At 36.5% G+C, this 19,091-nt stretch overlaps 3 protein-coding genes across 3 annotated transcripts; 1 reads left to right on the top strand and 2 right to left on the bottom strand.

Annotated features, from left to right (window-relative positions):
• Positions 1 to 247: 247 nt before the first annotated feature.
• Positions 248 to 1,343, bottom strand: Ggamma1 (guanine nucleotide-binding protein subunit gamma-1). Its single transcript, XM_071599462.1, has one exon. It carries the CDS (start codon positions 995 to 997, stop codon positions 785 to 787), a length of 213 nt encoding a protein of 70 aa, XP_071455563.1. The 5' UTR covers positions 998 to 1,343; the 3' UTR covers positions 248 to 784.
• A 154-nt stretch (positions 1,344 to 1,497) lies between these two features.
• On the top strand, positions 1,498 to 14,163 carry CCT8 (chaperonin containing TCP1 subunit 8). The gene is made up of 8 exons (XM_071587840.1): positions 1,498 to 1,615; positions 2,129 to 2,299; positions 2,382 to 2,513; positions 6,717 to 7,118; positions 7,578 to 7,823; positions 11,222 to 11,425; positions 12,083 to 12,319; positions 13,754 to 14,163. Exons 1-8 carry the CDS (start codon positions 1,556 to 1,558, stop codon positions 13,949 to 13,951), a joined length of 1,650 nt encoding a protein of 549 aa, XP_071443941.1. The 5' UTR covers positions 1,498 to 1,555; the 3' UTR covers positions 13,952 to 14,163.
• A 3,086-nt stretch (positions 14,164 to 17,249) lies between these two features.
• Positions 17,250 to 18,586, bottom strand: AIMP1 (aaRS-interacting multifunctional protein 1). The gene is made up of 4 exons (XM_071587815.1): positions 18,398 to 18,586; positions 18,179 to 18,325; positions 17,615 to 18,088; positions 17,250 to 17,511 (listed from the first exon to the last, which is right to left on the bottom strand). Exons 1-4 carry the CDS (start codon positions 18,545 to 18,547, stop codon positions 17,284 to 17,286), a joined length of 999 nt encoding a protein of 332 aa, XP_071443916.1. The 5' UTR covers positions 18,548 to 18,586; the 3' UTR covers positions 17,250 to 17,283.
• Between the last annotated feature and the right edge of the window lie 505 nt (positions 18,587 to 19,091).

The raw sequence follows: 19,091 nt of genomic DNA, 5'->3' as shown, positions 1-19,091 counted from the left end.
AACAAAATCCGGAACGGATTACAACATGGAAGATTCCCAATGTCGTTATGATAAGTCGTCAGGAGAGATACCTTACCCAAACTTTGATGCTGGTACTGTCTTTATATAATGATGGGCAAGCTGAGAAAATACACTTTCCACCACAGAGGCCGATTTACATCGGCATGTCATACAGAATTTCATTTCATGAAATTTGTAAATGCGTGGAATTTCAATTAGAGATAAGGTAGAATAAAAAAAACGTGAATTTTAATAAGAATATACTGTTTTAACTCACAAAATACACGAGTTACAGGAGTAACAATGATGTAAATGAAAAAAAATTGTCAGCACTACGATACTGTCTCCTTTTGCCAACCCAAAATGTGACATACATATTACATCAAATAGCATTTTTGAAGACATTGCCAATACACTGCGTCTAGGGAAATTATTTGAACGTGAGTTGACAGAAAGAATAATTTGGTCTAAAAGCACATAAAAATAATTGCTGTGAATTACACAATTAGGAGCACATCATCGATCATACATGAAAGATTACCTATGTAACAATAATTCTTGATACATGACAATGAAAGCAAAGTACACCTTTTCCAACATTCGAAAATAGACTTCTGCCCAAATACCCTGCGTATCTTGGGCCAGAGGAACCAACACTATGGTATACATGATGTTATGAGTTACTCCATGATTACAATGGCACATACGTACTAAACATGGAAAACATCAACACGTGAAGGAAATAGCACAAACAACACTGCTTACAGTGATACATCATCTCCTCTTATAGTAAGGTACAGGTACTCTTTTCACGAAACGGATTGGCCTTTTGAGAGCTGAAGCCCACAAGAAGACAATCCTCATGTTCATGCTCTGTGATGAACTTCATTATATCCTGCACTGCTTGGGACACACTTATACGTTTTATAGCAGCCTCCCTTCTGAGCTGCTCCGTAACTTGCCTTTGTTGTTGCAAGTTGGAAATCATCATATCCATAACAGCGGTATCCGACAGGCCTATTGTTAGGGCGTGGTTTACACTTTCACAAGGAAAAACTTCCACTCACAATCTAAGCCGCTGGCCGCGAGCTCAGATCACTGCTAACCACTTAAGCAAATGGAGATTTCCACAAAAGGTAAACTTTAGCCACCAGGGTTAAACTGTCGAAATTCTAATTACTAAAATTCTACCACAACATGGAGTACTCAAAAGACTTCGGTCTAAGGTTCAAGTAATCGATAAGTTCAGATTGTACGTTCGATAGATTGGGATAAAAAGTATCCGATTTGTTTTTTATGTCATAAATACTAAAAATCTGGCGCAAACCTTTATATCACATCAGACACATTTAGTAAACCAAACGACTTGGTTGAGATAAATATTAGTGATGAGAAACGCGTAATTATTCATTCGTCGATCCAAGTCGATAGTTTTGGTGATATCGATATTTCTTCATTTCCAAGTGTTTCGTTTTTCATTAGGTTACCATCGATACAGACATATCGCATTCACTCCTGAACGCACATCTTGAAATTTCCATCAAAGACCGCAAAAATGGCTATGCACGTGCCGAAAGTTCCGGGTTTTGCCCAAATGATGAAGGACGGAGCCCGGGTAAGAGAGTTGATTTCGATCATATTACACAAAAATTTTTAAAAATATTATCAAGAAACGTTGGCGCATCACTTTTTGCGAACATAATCTATAAGTGTGGGCGGCCTCATGTATGTCATTCAGGAGGCAGCGTAACGTTTTTAATTGCTTTCATAACTATTGAGCATGATATACAATCATAAAAGGTGTCCCCGAAAAAGTCATCAATGTGAAAATGTTGTTTCCAAATTTTCGGGATGAGTGTTGATGTTTGTCATAAAAACTTGGGTAGTAGTGCATTCATTGCATAGTTAACCTCTTTTACGGCTTCGCTGAAATTTGTACTCTATAGCCCATCTTATGCTTCGAGAACGTCATTGCAGTTGAATGTGGATAAGACGTTTTAACCAATTATATTTTTCATTAATGCATCAAATGTTCTAAGATTTTTCATTTAATGTTTTTGTCAGTGTTTCTACTAGAAGCTGACTGCGATTAATGAAAGAGTTCTATATTATTATTGTTACATTGCAGTATTTTTCCGGGTTGGAGGAAGCCGTGTTTAGAAACATAAGTGCCTGCAAACAATTGTCTCACACACTACGAACTGCATACGGCCCTAATGGTATGAACAAGATGGTAATAAATCATTTAGAAAAAGTATTCGTCACGAGCGATGCAGCTACAATCATCAAGGAATTGGAGGTGAGAATATTGTAATCAGGATTTTTTTGTTTTTCGGCTTTCCACGAAATATTGTCACAGGTGTATTGCTCTTTAATTCAAGGTGGAACATCCCGCTGCTAGGCTAATGGTCCAGGCTTCACAAATTCAGGAGCAAGAAGTTGGAGACGGTACCAATTTTGTCATAATATTTTCTGGTGCCCTGCTTGAAGCGGCTGAAGATCTGTTAAGGATGGTAAGTTAGGTTTTATTAATTTGTTTTCAAGGAAATATCATCGATGAGCAATCAAGTAATATCGTCGATTTGTGCTAACAACTTCAAACAAAATGTAGGGTGAGATCTACATTTAAAGGAAAATGTAGTCCTTATGTAGGTTCTCAGTTTATTCATGGGCGAGAATCTGCGGGAATAATCTGCATATTCTCCTAGAATATGCAGATTATTCCTTGTAAATTTATTTTTTCCCTTTAGCAATCCTGGCTTATTCAATTTATTTTAGATGAATACGAGGTAATTTGAACGGATGTGAACAACATCTTGCTTCAAAAATAATTATCATCTGTATTAATTGAAGGTGTTGTTTAACAGCTAAGGTCAAGAATTAAGTGGAGGCAGAATTCAATACTAAGGGAGTCTAAATTCAATACTAAATAGGGAGTCCTTGGGTAGGGTTGTGTGTTGATAAAATATGGCATTCTTCTTTTGGTGCCATTAAATTAATCCAGTTAATCTATTTATTTAGTATTAGTCCAAAAACAGCACTTCAACCTTGATGTCGGACTTAGAACATTGATATAGCCATTTGACAATTACATACATCCAAGCTCGAGATGAAGGAAAAGTGGTCTAGGTGGTTTTGCACCTGTGGGTTGGCAGACGAGGACGTTACCCCGCCTCCAACGGGGCTGGCAAGTTGTTAATTCTACTTAACACCAATTCGTGTATCGGCAATACTTATAAGGTATTGATCCATAGTGAATGTGTTACATTGGAAAATAAAAAGTTTGTCTCTATTTTATTTGAGACCACTTTGGAAATCACAACTGTAAAAGTTGTTGCACCCATGTCAAGTCTGTGGGGAAACTTTCTCCCGTGTAAGCTAGAATTTGAAAAGTAAGTTGGTGTGAATTCCACTACCACATGGACATGCAAAATACAACATTCTCCTCCCTCTAGGATACAGGTAGGGAATGTGACCCTACCTATATCCTAGGGAGAGAGTCTCCACAGAGAGAGACGAGAGATGAAAGGGGACACTTAAAAACTGACTAAGCAAAGCAAGCAATACTGTAAATAGCAGTACATTGTTTGGGTTTTGACAACAAAACACCCAAGGATACCAAAAGTTCATACAATTGAGTAGAACTAATTATTCCTTAGACACTGAGGGTGGCAAGTGGAATTTTTGATATCTGTAACCCTGCAGTTGATATTCCGTTTTGTCTGTGGGAAAGAGTCCTTGAGTCTGCTGGTTCTGGCCTCTATTTCCTGAATTTAATATGTGATCCAAGCAAGCACTGTATGTACGAGTGCGATAATTTGCAAGACCTTGGTGCTGAAACATACTAATCTGAATGTATTTAGTCAGTTCAACCAAATTTTGAATTGTCTTTCTTCTAATAATTCCCACCCCAACGCTAGAAGTATTTCAGTGACGCTTTTCGTTATATCACAAGAATTTTTAACGAAACGGGCTGGCCGGCATTTAACCTTCTCAACCATGCACGAGATGCATATTCTAAAAGAGGCCTTACGAGAGTGTGGTAACAGCATTCCTTGACAATGGAGTCACTTTGCCAACAATGCATCTGATAAATGCCAATTTTTATATGCTTGACTGCAGATTTCATGCATGTTGGTCCCCCAAGTCTTTAGTGATTTTAACTCCTAGGTATTTTACCATATCAGCTACTCCTAGGTCAACTCCAGACAGTTTGTAAACAAATCCCATTGATTTTAAAAAGAAATTTACCACCAAACATTAATTAAGGTTTAATGATAATCCCCATTTTGAACACCATATAGTATTACAACAAGATCCTGTGCTAGAATTAAACTATCGTCATTCCTAGATATCTTCTGATAAATGACTGTCATCTGCGAACATCCTATTCGTACTATTCACTTCGCAGTTCAAATTGTTAACATAAATCTAGAAAAGCGACAACCTGATTACACTTCCCTGGGGTACCCCTGAGGTCATTCGTATGCTGTTGGAACTAGCACCGTCAAGGAGACTATCCTCTGTTCGTGCTCTGAAGGAGTGTTCATCCCAATTTTTTGCAACCTTGTTTGTACTTGCGAAGGTCAATGCCTTTTGAAAATCTAAAAAGATTTCATTCTCTTGCCTACCACTTTCATCGATAAAAGTAGGTCATGTATGAATAATTCTAAGTGGGTCTTGCATGAGTGGGTTTTCCTGAATCCATGTTGATTGTGAATTAAAAAGTTAATGTTATCAAGGTATCTTGTGATGGAACTGACAATTATGTGCTCCAAAACTTAGCGATGAATAAAAGTGAGAAACAAAATTTTTTTACAAGTGAGAGAAATGGGTCTGTAACTACTGGGGTCCTCCCTGTCACCACTTTTTTTAAAAAAAGAGGCATTATTTGCAGGGTTTTCCAATTCTTAGGGACTTAGCACTCTGTGAGGGATTTGTTTAATATAACTTCGAGATATGGGGCGACATTACGGGCCAAATGTTTTATCACCCTAGCTGGTATAAATTTTGGGACCCGGGTCTTTAATCGCATTGAGCAATTTGATAATTCCTTGTTTGTCTGCTGTTATATTTGCCATGGGTTCGTTTGTATTGTTTCTTAGAGATGAGCAGTGGCAATGTCTTTTGTGAAAATACTTTGGAAGATTGTATTTAGAATGATGAGGGTAAAAAAGAAACTTTACACTTCCTTTAGAATATTAGTTTTTCCCTCACTGAGATGATTTTGTTACAATCTTTCAAGCAAGTCACTGTTTGTTTACCCCCTTTTACTTCCCTTACGCATAACCAGAAAGCTTTCGGGTCAGTGTCCAAATACTCACATAGTGCTTAACATTTTAAAGTCTTGTAAGGCGCTACGTAATTGTGTTTTGGTTTCAATTTTAAAGGATCTCAACTTGTCCAATAACTGTTTATTATCCAAGGATGATGTGTTTGCACCTGCTTTCTTTACCCTGTAGTGTAACATTCTCTGCTTTCGAAGGGCTTTTCTATGCCTTTATTGTACCACCTAGGGTCGGGGTTGGCTTTAACATACTTTATATGGATGAAATATGTGATGCCTTTTTGCAGAATATTGACCAATTGTATCCAAGTATCTTCCACGTTGGCATGACTTAGGCGCGTTTTGAATTCGGGTAATGAAGAGTTTGACTGGAAAAAGTTTTAAAGTCTGCTTTATTGTAAAAATAAATTTTTTTTGGTTTAACAATCTTTTATTTCAACGCCAAAGTTGACATTAACAGATTTATGGTCACTCAAGCCCTCATCATTTGATACACTCATACGTTCCGGTGTGTTCATAAGAAATAGGTTCAATATGGTCTTTCCGCGGGTGGGCTTGCGTACTACTTGATTGAGGTTACTTTGCTCCAATTTTATTTAGGAATTAAAAGATTTGCGATCGCGGGTCCAACGTTAAATGTTATTGCTGTCCCAATCGATACCAGGGACGTTAAAGCCACCACCAATTATGTTGATGCTGTTATTATTTTTATGTGCAAATTTGTATATTTGTTCATTGAGGACATGAAGCGTTTTAACATTTGAGTCTGGAGGTCTATAGAAAGAGCATAAGTTAATGCTGGGTTGACCCTATCGCAGTAAGGTGCACCAAACACTTCCTATGTTATTATTTTCAAATACACATTATCTGCTTTCAAAAATACTCTTCACTGCCACGAAAACTCTTCTTTCATGTCTTGTCTATCGTGTTGGTAAACTGTGAAATCTATTGGGAACATTTCTTGGTTGTTTATATCATTATACAGCCAACTCTCTGTGCGTAATACTATAACAGCTGAATAACTTTGGATAAAACAATTTTGTGAAAGCATTGAACTCGACTTGTACTAGATTGATCAATCTATTAAACCTGGCCAATATCAACTGTGTGATTCAATGGCACACAGAGCTGCCTGCCTCACTGTTTGGCAGCCTGGTATCTTATGTAGTTTGACAGGATGGGATTTAGGTTTTCTGAATGGACTGATTGCCTTGTTGGTGTACTCATGATTTAATGAAGTAAGATAATGTACTTCCCCTTTTTGATATGCATGTTTTCCAAGTATCTCGAGATGCAGAATGATCAAGACTGGAATGTCCCTTATGTTTGGTTCGATTTTATTGGAGAGAGACTTTCCTTTATGTGATTATTTTTAGGGTAAAGTTTGGCAATTGAATGTACATACATTTCCTCTTTTGTTGTTTTACAGGGACTGACGCCATCAGAAATTGTTGATGGATATGAACAGGCACTTGCAAAGGCTATAGAAATCCTACCCAGTTTGACATGTTATGAGGTAAAAGATATAACTGACGTGAAAGAAGTGTCAAAGGGTATACACACAGCAATTGCCAGCAAACAATATGGGAATGAAGATTTTCTCACTGGACTAATATCTGGTGCTTGTGTCTCAATTATTCCTGAGAAAGCCACTACTTTTAATGTTGACAATATCCGTGTCACCAAAATTTTGGGATGTGGCATAAACAGTTCTAAAGTGACCCAAGGAATGGTATTCAAAAGGGGTGTGGAAGGAGATGTTTCGAAGAAAATGAAGGCCAAAATTGCTGTGTACACATGCGCAGTAGACATTATGCAAACTGAAACAAAGGTAAGTAGAATGAGTGGTGTGTAGAGTGTTAATGGGGGATATGTTCAGTTTGAAAATCATAGTGTTATTGGACTTCAAATATCTTGAAATAAAGGCAATCGATTTGCAATTCAGTCAAGTGTTAAGGATCTGGGTGTTTAGGGGAAATTGATTTCATTCAGGTATCACATTTCATTGTTTTTAATTGATCATCTGAGACTTAATTGCTCGTAAATTCTAAGAGCTGCTGGGACATTTGCACTCTTACTATTAATATTAATATCTGAGCAGTAGTCTTGTTCATTCTGTAATAATAATTATCCTAGCTATTGAATATATAGGCACTGAGGTTATCAAAACAATGTGTTTTGATATCCCTCTGAAATCATGGAACTATCCAGGAATTTTCTATTTGGATTCCAGTTTCTCTTAATCATATAGCTGAATTGAAAGATCATAAGACTTGTCTGTTTTCAACAGGGCACTGTTTTGATCAAAAGTGCGGCTGAACTTCTAGACTTCAGCAGAGGTGAGGAGTCAGGGCTAGAAAACCAGGTTAAGGCCATTGCTGATGCGGGTGCTGATGTGGTAGTTGCCGGGGGCAAGTTTGGAGATATGGCTTTGCACTACTTAAATAAATATGGTGTGATGGCTGTGAGGTTAAACAGCAAATTTGACTTGAGGCGCCTTTGCAAAACTGTTGGTGCCACTGCCCTTCCTCGGCTGGTAAGTGTAGATACTTTTGTAAACACATAATGTACATAATTTTTTCATGATTCTGTTAAAATTCTTGTTTCTGAATGTGTACCGTGAATTATTTTTAGTCAGAATGGCTGGCTTTGATATATTAATACATACCTGTATGTTGCACAATAGGTAGTCCTCTTCTTTTCCAGGAATTGCATTCCTGATGGCACCAATAGAAAAGTGATTAATGAAATGAAATGTATTGGATTTGGTTTTCATCTACGCAGCGAGTATATATGATGCAATTTTTCAGCCTTGGTGGGCGGGTCAAAATAAGACTGTAAAATGAATCTGAACAGTTGATGGGCAAGACAATGACAAGAGACACCCTGGCAAAATTGTTTATTTTAAAGTTCGATAGTAACATTGGGGAGTAGACATTGAGGTTGCTGATCTTGCTGGGGAAAGCATCACCGATTAAAATATATGGGCTTCCAGTGTAAAAAATTAAATATTTCCAGGGAGAAACAGCAGGGGTATGGAAATTCAGTGACTAAACTGCAGTGGGTATTGTTTTCTTATTGAGCAAGAATTGTTGGTAACTGACATGTTGAACTTTCCAATTTAAACTCCAAATAGTCATGAACTTGTTTACGCATGTGTGAAAATTCACATAGCCTACCAGGCAGGTCATGTGCTTTGGAAGCCTTGGAATATTCTATAGTCTTTGTATGATTATGGTGACAATATTTTCATCGAATAACTCTAAAAAAATGAAAACATTAGTAAGCACGTGAAGTAAGTAAGTGAAGTGTAGTTTTCTGCAGCAAATGCATACATATATTTATAATGGAAGATAATGATGCTATGGATGAATTTAAAGACAAATGTTTTAAAAGTTCATAAATTAATACACTTGCTATCCTTATTGCAAAATTTTGAGCTTAAAAATATATTTCGTGTGTGTGAGAATGACAATTTTGTCATGGTCATAGTTAAAAATTTAGTGTATACAATACTGAGAAATACATTACAGCTCTAAAGACCTTGAGGAAAGTGAAATGTGTGACCATTCCTTTAATGTTTGTATTTTGAGTGAGAATGAACTTCCGTAGATATTGATGTGATCAGATAGCCTTAGATATGCTGAAAGAAAAAAGTGGGAACAGAAAGATTCATAAGCCTCTTATGCATTGGCCAAAATACCAGGTGTACAAGTATGTAATGAGGATTTTTTATTTTAAAATGAAAAAAATCAGAAGAATAATAAAAAGAAGTTTATTCAAAGTATTGCCCGTTGCTAGTTGGACATTTTTCCCATCTTTCGGGTAATTTGCAGGTATCACTCCAGTAAAAATCTTTCCCTTTTGCCGCATACCATTTATCAAGCTATTTTTTCACATCTTAGTGTGAACCTAAGCACTGCTCATAGCCCATCGATACAAACAAGTGGTAATCGGAAGGAGCCAAGTATAGTGAGTAAGCTGCATTGGGTAGAACTTCCTGGCTGAGTGCATCCAATGTGTCGGGGGCCAGTTTTCCTGTATGTGATGGTGCATTAACATTTAGAAAAATGACCATGTGTTGCCTCTTTTGGTATTCTGGTCTTTTTTTCTAGTAGCAGACAGTTCAAATCGAGTAATTGTTGTTGCTAGTGTTCAGTATTAACTGTTACCCCAGGTTTTAACTGCTCATAATAGACCACCACACCCTTTTTTACCAAACACGGATCATCGTGTTTCTGCCGAAGCAATTCAGTCTTGTGATCAATGTGGATGGTGAGCCTGGGCCCACCCTTTTTTTTTGCGCTTGGAATTCACAAAATCCATTTTCATCTCCAGTAACGTTATGATGCAAAAGCTACTTCCTTTAGTGTTGTGCCAGCAAAATTTCACATATTTTTGCAGCTCTCCTTTTGCTTGTTGTTCCACTCATGTGGTACCCATCTGCCTCTCTTCAGAATCTTTCCCATCTCTAATAAGAGATTGGAAACAGCTTGTTGACTAATGCACAATTGCTCTCAGAGTTGTTTTTGTGTTTGTGAATCATCTTTGTCCAACAATGCTTGCAATTCCAAATCTTTGTACCTTTTTGGCGGTTTTCCAAGTTCCTTGTCTGCAACATCAAAGTCACCATTTTGAAATGCTGCAATCTGCATTTCATACTTGTACACCTGGTATTTTATGTAAATGGTGTTCATGTGGTATTGGATACTCATGCATATCATAAATTCAAATTGAGGTGGATGAATTAATTAACTTCCAAGCTTTTTGAAAATGTTTATTTTCAAAATCATATAGCTGAATATAGATTCATACTTCATTCCTTTTTAATGAGAACAACTTTTGTTGGCAATAATTTCTGCAGGCATCTATGATTTCAAGCTTTTACCAATCAGTGCATATGAAATGTAGTATGCTTGGATCAGCAAAAACTTAAAATATTGGGATCATCATAGTAGATTTAGGGAGGCTGTAAGTTGTGGTCATTTGTGTCATTATGGATGAATGGGAAAGGCAAAAGCAAGAGAAACCTGGCATTGGAATTGACCTCTTAACGAAAGGGACTAAAGGATCTGCGGCGTAATGTCTCATTCGACACATGGCATACTTAAATTCCTCTCCACAAAGCACAAGTAGGGATAGGGGATGCCACTGAAAAAGATTTGCCATCTCCAGTATTTGAACCTGGACCTTCTGCATGGGAAGCCAGTGTGTTAGCCACCACACCATCCCGATCCCCTTAAAATATAGAATTTTTTGAAGATTTGTAGAGATGATGTCAGGCAAAAATCCAGTTTCTGATTTTACTCGGGTACACATTATTAAGTATTATCTGGTGATTATTTTGTTACATTTTCAGACTTTTCGGAAATGGATTATTTTAGAATTAACCTCTTTTGATGTTATGTTTTGCAAACTTGTTTGTTCAGTTTCAGGCACTCAATGCATAATAGGTGCAGGCTAAAATTACTGGTGATCCTAGTCCTCTGAGGAAAGTTAGAGAATTTTTTGCTTTGAGAGAAAAATTGCAGAACAGATCATGCTTGTTTTATAAAGGTCCATTGCACGTATTCATCTCCTCACCTTTGGTGATGAGATTAAAGTCTATCTTTAATTTGTCTTAAGATTTATTGATAAATATGTTTAATCATTGTTATATATAATTACGTTATATATTATGATACTGTTAAGGGTCTATCAGCATTGCCATGATTAAGCGCATTAGCACAGACATACATCTGAAACACATTTTTAACAGACATTGTAAATGGTAAGGTAATCAATCACAGGTATATTTTAGAAACAAAAATCTGAGAATTCTTTGATCTAAAAGTAGTTTCGCAACCTAATACTTGAGGGTGTTGCGCAATATCGTTTTTCCTTTTTTTGTTTCTAATTTTACTATTACTAATTTACATTTATAACTTTATGTAGACTCCACCAACCAAGGAAGAGCTGGGATATGCTGATTCAGTTGCTGTTGATGAAGTTGGGGAAACATCAGTTGTGGTGTTCAAGAATGAGGCGTGTGAATCTCGGATTGCGACCATTGTTGTTAGAGGGTCAACTGATAATTACATGGATGACATTGAGAGAGCTATTGATGATGGTGTGAACACATTCAAGGGCATAACAAAGGTTAGTGGACAAGTGTAGTGTGCTGACTATTTTAAGGTTGCTGGAAGCATCTCCTATCTTCTAAAAGTTGTGTTTAGAAATAGCACGTATAAATTTTACCTTCGCTGAGTTCCCTAGAAATTTATGTTTATATGTATTCTTATGCTTACAAATTAGTTGATAAGAGATGTTCAGTGACTATCCAAATTGTATTTTATGAATGTTCTAATTCATGTTATAGTCTGTGTAAACATCCATGAGGTCCTGATTACTTTGAAGGATAAATCACTTTTTTAGTTTCTAGCCACCCAGAATGCGAACATTGACAGTTTGATTTATCAAGTAATCAGTCAGTAGATGTGAAAGGTCAAAAAATTACTATGGAAAATCACTTAAGTTTAAAATGCATGTTTGCTACCCCTTACCCAATTAAAAAATTTGTTGACTCACCTTTTTCTGCAAGAAAAATATTTTAAAAGAATTTAACATGGACCTGTTCCATTTCTTATTTGATTGGTTGTTGGGGGACATGGTCATGGAAATTCAACATGTTGTGTTCTGTGGGTTGAACTGATGATGGGGAAACAATGGAAGAAAATCTGTGCAAATGTGGTTACACATAAATTGGCCCTGCTTATTGGCTCTGCTGTGATAAATGTTCGTTTGTTTAACATAAAGGATGGGAGATTTGTGGCTGGGGGTGGAGCCTGTGAAGTTGAACTTGCTCGCCAGATTGCCTCTTATGGAGAAACCCTGCCAGGCATGGACCAGTATGCCGTGAAGAGGTTTGCCACTGCCCTTGAGGTGTTTCCAAAAGCTCTGGCTGAGAACACTGGAATCAAAGCCAATGAAGTACTCTCCAAATTATATGCTGCTCATGAGGAGGGCAAAAAAGAGTTTGGATTTGATATTGAGGTAAGTGGTGTAATATGTTTTTATATACCCCGATTCTTTAAGGATTCTAATTAAGGACTCTGTCATGTAGTTCAGTAGTTAAAGTAGTTCATAAATAGAATTATGGATAAACATGTCTTTCCTGTGTAAATTTCCCCATGTCTGAAGCTGAATTTTCTATAAGCACTGTATGGTGTAGTCCCAAACACCATTCTCTGCTCATTTCTTCAAAAGTGAGACTATGTTTAACAAATATGATACACCGTAATACTGTTTGCTTTTGTTATTAATGAAAAATAGCTGGTTAGAAATAGAAAAATATGAACTTCATTTAATTAAGGTATTAGTGCATGGTGTCATTGTTTCTAAACCACAGTTTAGACTTGAGCTTACTTGGTGCTAAACCCTGCTGCAAGGGAAATACATTAATTTCCGGTAAAGACCAGTTAAATTCCCTTGGCTGCAGTTGGATTCCTAGTGAATTGCTCATTTAGGATTTAGATGGGTTGTCCGTATGCATGCCTGCTTTGAGTCTTGAGTTACCTAAATCAGTTACTAAGCCTTACCCTACCTCAGTGGCAACAAGAAGACACCTATTTGCGGTGAAAATGAATATTAGAAAAACTGAATAGAAAGACTAGAACTGCTTAGAAAGAATAGACTTTAATTAAGCCAACTTAAGGGCAACAAACAAATGATCTTTTCAGTTAGCTCCAGGTGACTTTTTTAGTAGAAAGAATGAAGTGTTTCATTGTAAATGCTCCATACCTCAATATGCAGTATGAAATCCCGAAACATTTGTATAGAAAAGCCACTTGAACATTTAGCATACTTTCCAGTAGCTTGTCCAAAATATTAGTATAAATTGTCTATAAATAAGGTAAAATAAGAAATAAAGATAATAAATTTTTGAAACCTAAATATTTAAGGTGAACTGAAAATTATAATGATCAACCTGATGTCATCAGAGAAAGTCTTATAGAAATGTCTCATGTTGGACTGGAAAGAGGGATTTTATCCTTAGTTTGCTGTAAACACAGATTTAGGGGTGTTGTTTATGAATATATCCAGATGTTATAAATTTTAAATCGATTGTTCATAAATACTTAGCAAATTCATGTTTTTTTTAAATAATCTGCCCTGTTATAAGCATATTTCAGTTTTATCTTGTGAATATCTAAAATTGAGTGCCAAAACTGAATATGGTTTCAATATACAGCAAGTGATGTCTGGACAGTAACTTTGAATGGAGTTATCTGATAAGTGTGCATTACAATGCTACAATTTCAGAGTAAAAATCATTCCGCATTATCAAGGTCAAAGCGAACAATTTTTACACTCTGGAATCATTGCATTGGATATGGTTGAATTTTACCATCTTGTTCTTAATATTTAGCAAAGCTACAATGATAACTGATTGCATTAATGTTGAAACTTAACTATTATATATTTCAGAGCAACGGTAAAAATCCAGTCAAGGATGTGGTTAAAGATGGAGTTCTGGACCTCTACTTAACAAAGATGTGGGGTCTTAAATATGCCACAGCAGCTGCATGTACTATCCTCAAAGTGGATCAGATTATTATGGCTAAGCGTGCTGGTGGTCCAAAGCCGCCAGCTGGTGGTGGACATAACAGTGATGATGATGCTTAGACCAAATTTTGATATCATTGTATTTCTCAACCTCTTCTGCATTTTTAACTTCAATTCCATTTAAACCATGGCTTGACCGCACTAAAATGATGAGTTCACCATTTAAGTTAAGGTGCAGACTATTTAATACTGAAATGCTTTAAACTTATTTGCTTTTAAAAAGTTGTCTGTTAATTAACAAAACGTATATCAGAAAATAAAACAATTTTGTACAATTACATGTGATACTTTCTTTCTCTTCATTGGTTTTGACCATGATTTGGTTTTTTAGTGTAAGCCAGTAACTGGTGCTGTGTGTGAGAAAAATTTCTGATTGCCAAATGATGTTCTGTCATGGAAGTTAGTAAAGAATTCTCGTTCAAAATATTTACTCATACCTTTTTAATCTATGATAAAATGGAAATTCCACTATTGTTTACTATAAGATGTCAGGATCTTGATGAAAACCTCAAAGTTATGTGATCATTTGAAGTATGCCTATTGCTGTTTAGTTTTTCCAGTATTTAACAGTCACAATAGTAAAAATCCCTTAAGATAATGTATTGAATTTTCTCAACTTTTTAACCATGAAAATGTTATAATTTTGCTGTGACAATTTTCGGATGAGATAAAAAAACAAGTTACCTGTGAATTCATAATTTCTGTCCTTGAGGAGGAATAATTGCACAGATTGTTTTAATAACCATACGCACCATTAGTGCTGCTTGATCCCAGAGTAGTTAAATTCAGAAAAGCCTGATTTTCTCTTTACTAATTCCTGTTCTTGAATACTTTTGTCTCATATTCATAGTGTTCTCTTTGGTGGTACACGGGGGTTTGTAGAAAGTATCCATTTTGGAGTTGGTAAGGGTAAGTATCTTAGCAATTTTCCATTTCATGATGAATGTATCTAAAAATGCATTACAGCTTCACTTTGGAATCATCAAATATAACAAAGATGTGTTAACGCAATACTAGGTGAAGTCAAAACATTGTTAAATATGAGGGTGGTCGGAAAGAAAAGGTTCTCAGCCTCGCCCTTAGATGGCATCAATATTCACATGATTATTTTCTTCATGTTGGCATATGTGAGTAGATACCGTGTGAAATTACAAGTTGTTCCCTTCAGGCAATGATTTGAATCAGTTGGGGTGTGTGTTGTTCGAATTGGAGTATCATGCTGTGATAAAATTCTTCATGAAAAAAGGTTAAATTTTAGCTGATTTTCATTCAAGGATTGTAAATGTGTACAGGAACTCTTCTCCTTCAATTTCCATGGTGAAGAAATGGGTGGTTGGGAGAACCTCCCATGATGATCAATGTGAAGGACATCTGGAATGTGTAACCATACCACAAATCATCGAAAAAGCACAGCATGATTTTGGATGACGGGTGTACGAAGTTGTTAGACATTGCTAATACTGTAGGGATATCAAAAGAATGTGTCAATTACATTTTGCATGAGGAATTGAACATGACAAAGCTTTTAATAATTTGCGTACCACTTGTGCTCACTATGGATTTTAAACTCATTCGGATGACACTTCCAAACAGTGCTTGGCATTAAAGGACAAAATACGAGTGTGATTTTATGCATTGATATGTGGCATGGGTTGAAACAGATTCACCATTACACCAGAGTTTTAAGCAAAAATCCATGCAGTGAATGGAGGTTATTCAGCTCCAGAGGGGGCAAAGAGTGTCATTGGCAGGAAAGGTCACGGTGTAAGTTTTTTGGAATGCAAAAGGACAAGTTTTTTATATTGAAAAAGGTAAAACAATAACTTTGGTATGCAATGCTAACCTAATGAAACGATGCAGGTATACATGAAAGCAGACTCAAGTTTACCAAGGAAAAACGTTTTCCATCTGGACAAAGCAGCTGCCAACAAAAGTGTCTTGGCAATGAGAAAAATTTAGGAATTTCCTGTATGAAGCACTGGAACATCCACTTCATTGCCTGGATTTGAACTTCTATTTCTCCGGAAAATCAGTTTCCTCACTGGTCAATATTTTTTATCCAATCAAGAATGATTGTTGCTGTGGACATAGCAGTGCTTCTGGAAGAATATTACTAGACTGGATAATGGCACTGGATGAAATGTATTCACATTAAAGGAGATGTTGAAAAATAAAGCTTTTTGGAAAACATAAAAGTTGTAAGGCTGAGAATTTTTCAGATCACCCTTGCAAGGCTAATCCAAATAATTCATTTTTCCATTTTAACCTGACATTAACAAGTACCCTGTACCCACTGAAATCAGGTGATATTTAAGCTTTTCTTGGTGTCGCTTAGTTTTGTTTCCATATGATATGAATTTTTTCATGAAATCCATGTTGACTTCATGTATTTTTTGTATGGGAATCTTATATGCTTAAGTGGCTGATCACTGTAGAATCCATTTTTCTTGAAACTTTCCCAAAGATGGGCTTTTGGGGATGAACTGGGGACTAAAGCTTTATTACCCTCTTAACTTTCTTATTTAAAAACACACAAAATTGTAGTTGAGCACAGGAGAAAACAAGTGCTACCATATCCTGCATTCTTGGAGGCTGCTTCCATTCAAATCCCCCCCCCCCCCAAATAAGGTTACAAAATTTGATTATCATTGTTATTTAAAAATACTATGGAATGAATATGCCCAAAGGTTGAAAAGTTGTTCCCATTCATGACCAGACTATAATCATTCAATTCAATATCAAACACACCTTTCCGGGCAAGCCTAAATGGTTAAGTGCTTATGAAAAAACTGCATGTACACACAGCAAATAAGGACTGGCACGCTCAAAGTATTCAACTTTTATCCAAATTTTACATTGGTTTTGCTCTTCTCATGGGAAGATTGTATTATTTTCAAGAAAATTGTTCCAGTGTGATTATTTCACAAATTAAAATTCAATGTATCACAATTAGTACCACAACACCACAGAACCTAAAATAACATAGGGCCATTACCTTTACACCTGATGTTACAATGAACTGCATGAACACTTGGGGAAAGTGAATTTATAATATACGCACATTCAATGGAAAAGAATAAATACTACTGGCAGTGTGAATATGATCATGCAAGTCTTCCATGGATCGAATTTAGTTGATTTTGCCACTAGAGGCAAGTATTAAGGCATGACGAAGGGGCAGAACACTTACAAAAGGTGCAGTAGATCTGGGGTTATAAAACTGCTCCAACTTCAATTGGGAAGGAACAACTGGACGATATTTGTCTAAGTTAAGACTCGCAAAAGAATGGGACATGGTCAATAGCAATCGGCAAGAACAAGAAGAAATAACTTTGAACGCATTACATCTTAACAAAAATATTTTTATTTTTTATCAATGTAAAAACTATTGTTCACTTGATTGGTACATCCGTCAGAGATTTGGCTCTTACTTCGCCTTTGCCAGAAACTGTCAGCGGTACTCCTTTGTACGTTGCCACACCGGAAGCACTTACTTTAAGGTCAGCGGCCACAGTTTCCCATACTTTCTTTTTAGGATTCAAAACGGAATCAGGACGGTGCTCATATCCTTCACAAATAACGATGTCCCCTGGTGCACTACCGAGGGGAGGATTGAGAACCTGAAATCACACAACCAATTGAAGGAATTTTTAAAGCAAATATGTACAACATCGCTAGTACCTTGTTAAACCATGATTAAAATTAGATCTTTTTCATCATTACCTCCACTTTCTCCGGAGTGCTGGCGCATAGCACCATTGCTTCTGAGGTTACTCCTCTCATTTTAGCTGGTTTTAAATTGCAAAGAAGGGCGACAAGACGACCCTCCAGCTCCTGTCTTTCTATAAAACGAACCAAACCGCTGACAACAGTTCTTTGTTTCTCTTCCCCTAGTTCGACGGATTCAACGTAAAGTGAATCAGCGTCTGGGTGTTTGTTTACTTCAACGATACGCCCTATTCTAATGTCAAGGCGTCCAACATCTATTTGATCGTCTAGCTTTTCGGCTGCAATATCCCTTTTGGCGTCTTGCTTTTGCTTTTTATCCGTATTTTTCTTTTTCGAAGGTTTTTCTTGATCTCCTGCGCTCTTTTTTGTCGGAGGAGAAATCTTGACATCAGTGCTAACTTCATGAACTTCTCCGTTAAGTCTCTGTTCACCGCAAGGTTTTTCAGCAGTGGATACGTTAACTCGGACCTACGAAAACCACAAACATTGAGACATATTACAATAATACATATTCGGACAACATTCTTATGCCACTTTGCAACACCGAAAACTACTAACAGGTATTTTCCCATTGACTGTTTCCGCTGTAGTTAACTTCGTCTTCCAAACTTCAATTTCCTTCTCCAATTTTTCGTTTTCTAAGCATAAATCTTTACACTCTTTATCCACACTTGCGCCATTATTTGCTTGGGTTAGAACTGCAATCTAAAATGCGAATATGTCAATCCCTTCGAATTAACCCACCTTCAAAGTGTAATAATGTACTGCTTTACTTACTTGGTGCTTAAGCGATTTGATTAATTTTTGTGCTTCTATCGCACGGCTTTCCAAACGCCGTAGTACTTCTTTAGAATCCATTGAAGACAGATGTCGAAGAGCTACTCGAAAATGTACCAAAATATTATTTCTAATGCTTATAACTACCATGTGTCGCGTGCGTGTTAATTCCTAAGGAATCTCCGTCAGAAATTTTCAGAAGACTATCGATATTTTTCGAAACTCGAAGCGGAACACATCTTGCGTGTTGCCTATCGTGAACATTCGCCAGGAGTTTTCGTTCCGCTAGAAGAAAGCTATCCCCAAATGTGTATTACGCCTTCATTGTGAAATCAGCTTGAAAGAAAGTCCTTCAAGATATAGTTAATTTAAAAAATGAATTCCACAGCTCAATCATTGTAAAAGGTTCGCATTAAAATGTCGTTATCGAAGGATAAAACCACCATAACATCTCCTAAAATAAATTTTTATTTATTTACCAGAACGCATTCAACTGTCTTTTAGAATAAATTCTTCGCGGAGAAAAGTTTACTTTATTTTTCAGTTTCAACAGAGATTATTTTGTCAGAGGTCACCAACAAATTAAAACTCGCGCTGTACATGAATCGATTTCAATGCAACCGTTCAAGAATATACTCTTTTCATTTGTGTAAGGATATCATAGGCTATAGTATCTATTCGAGGAATGCTTATA

Source organism: Hetaerina americana, unplaced genomic scaffold (assembly GCF_022747635.1).
Source record: "Hetaerina americana unplaced genomic scaffold, ioHetAmer1.1.p SCAF_1, whole genome shotgun sequence".
NCBI classification, from domain to species: Eukaryota; Metazoa; Arthropoda; class Insecta; order Odonata; family Calopterygidae; genus Hetaerina; species Hetaerina americana.
This window is presented reverse-complemented; position numbering and strand designations above follow the sequence as displayed.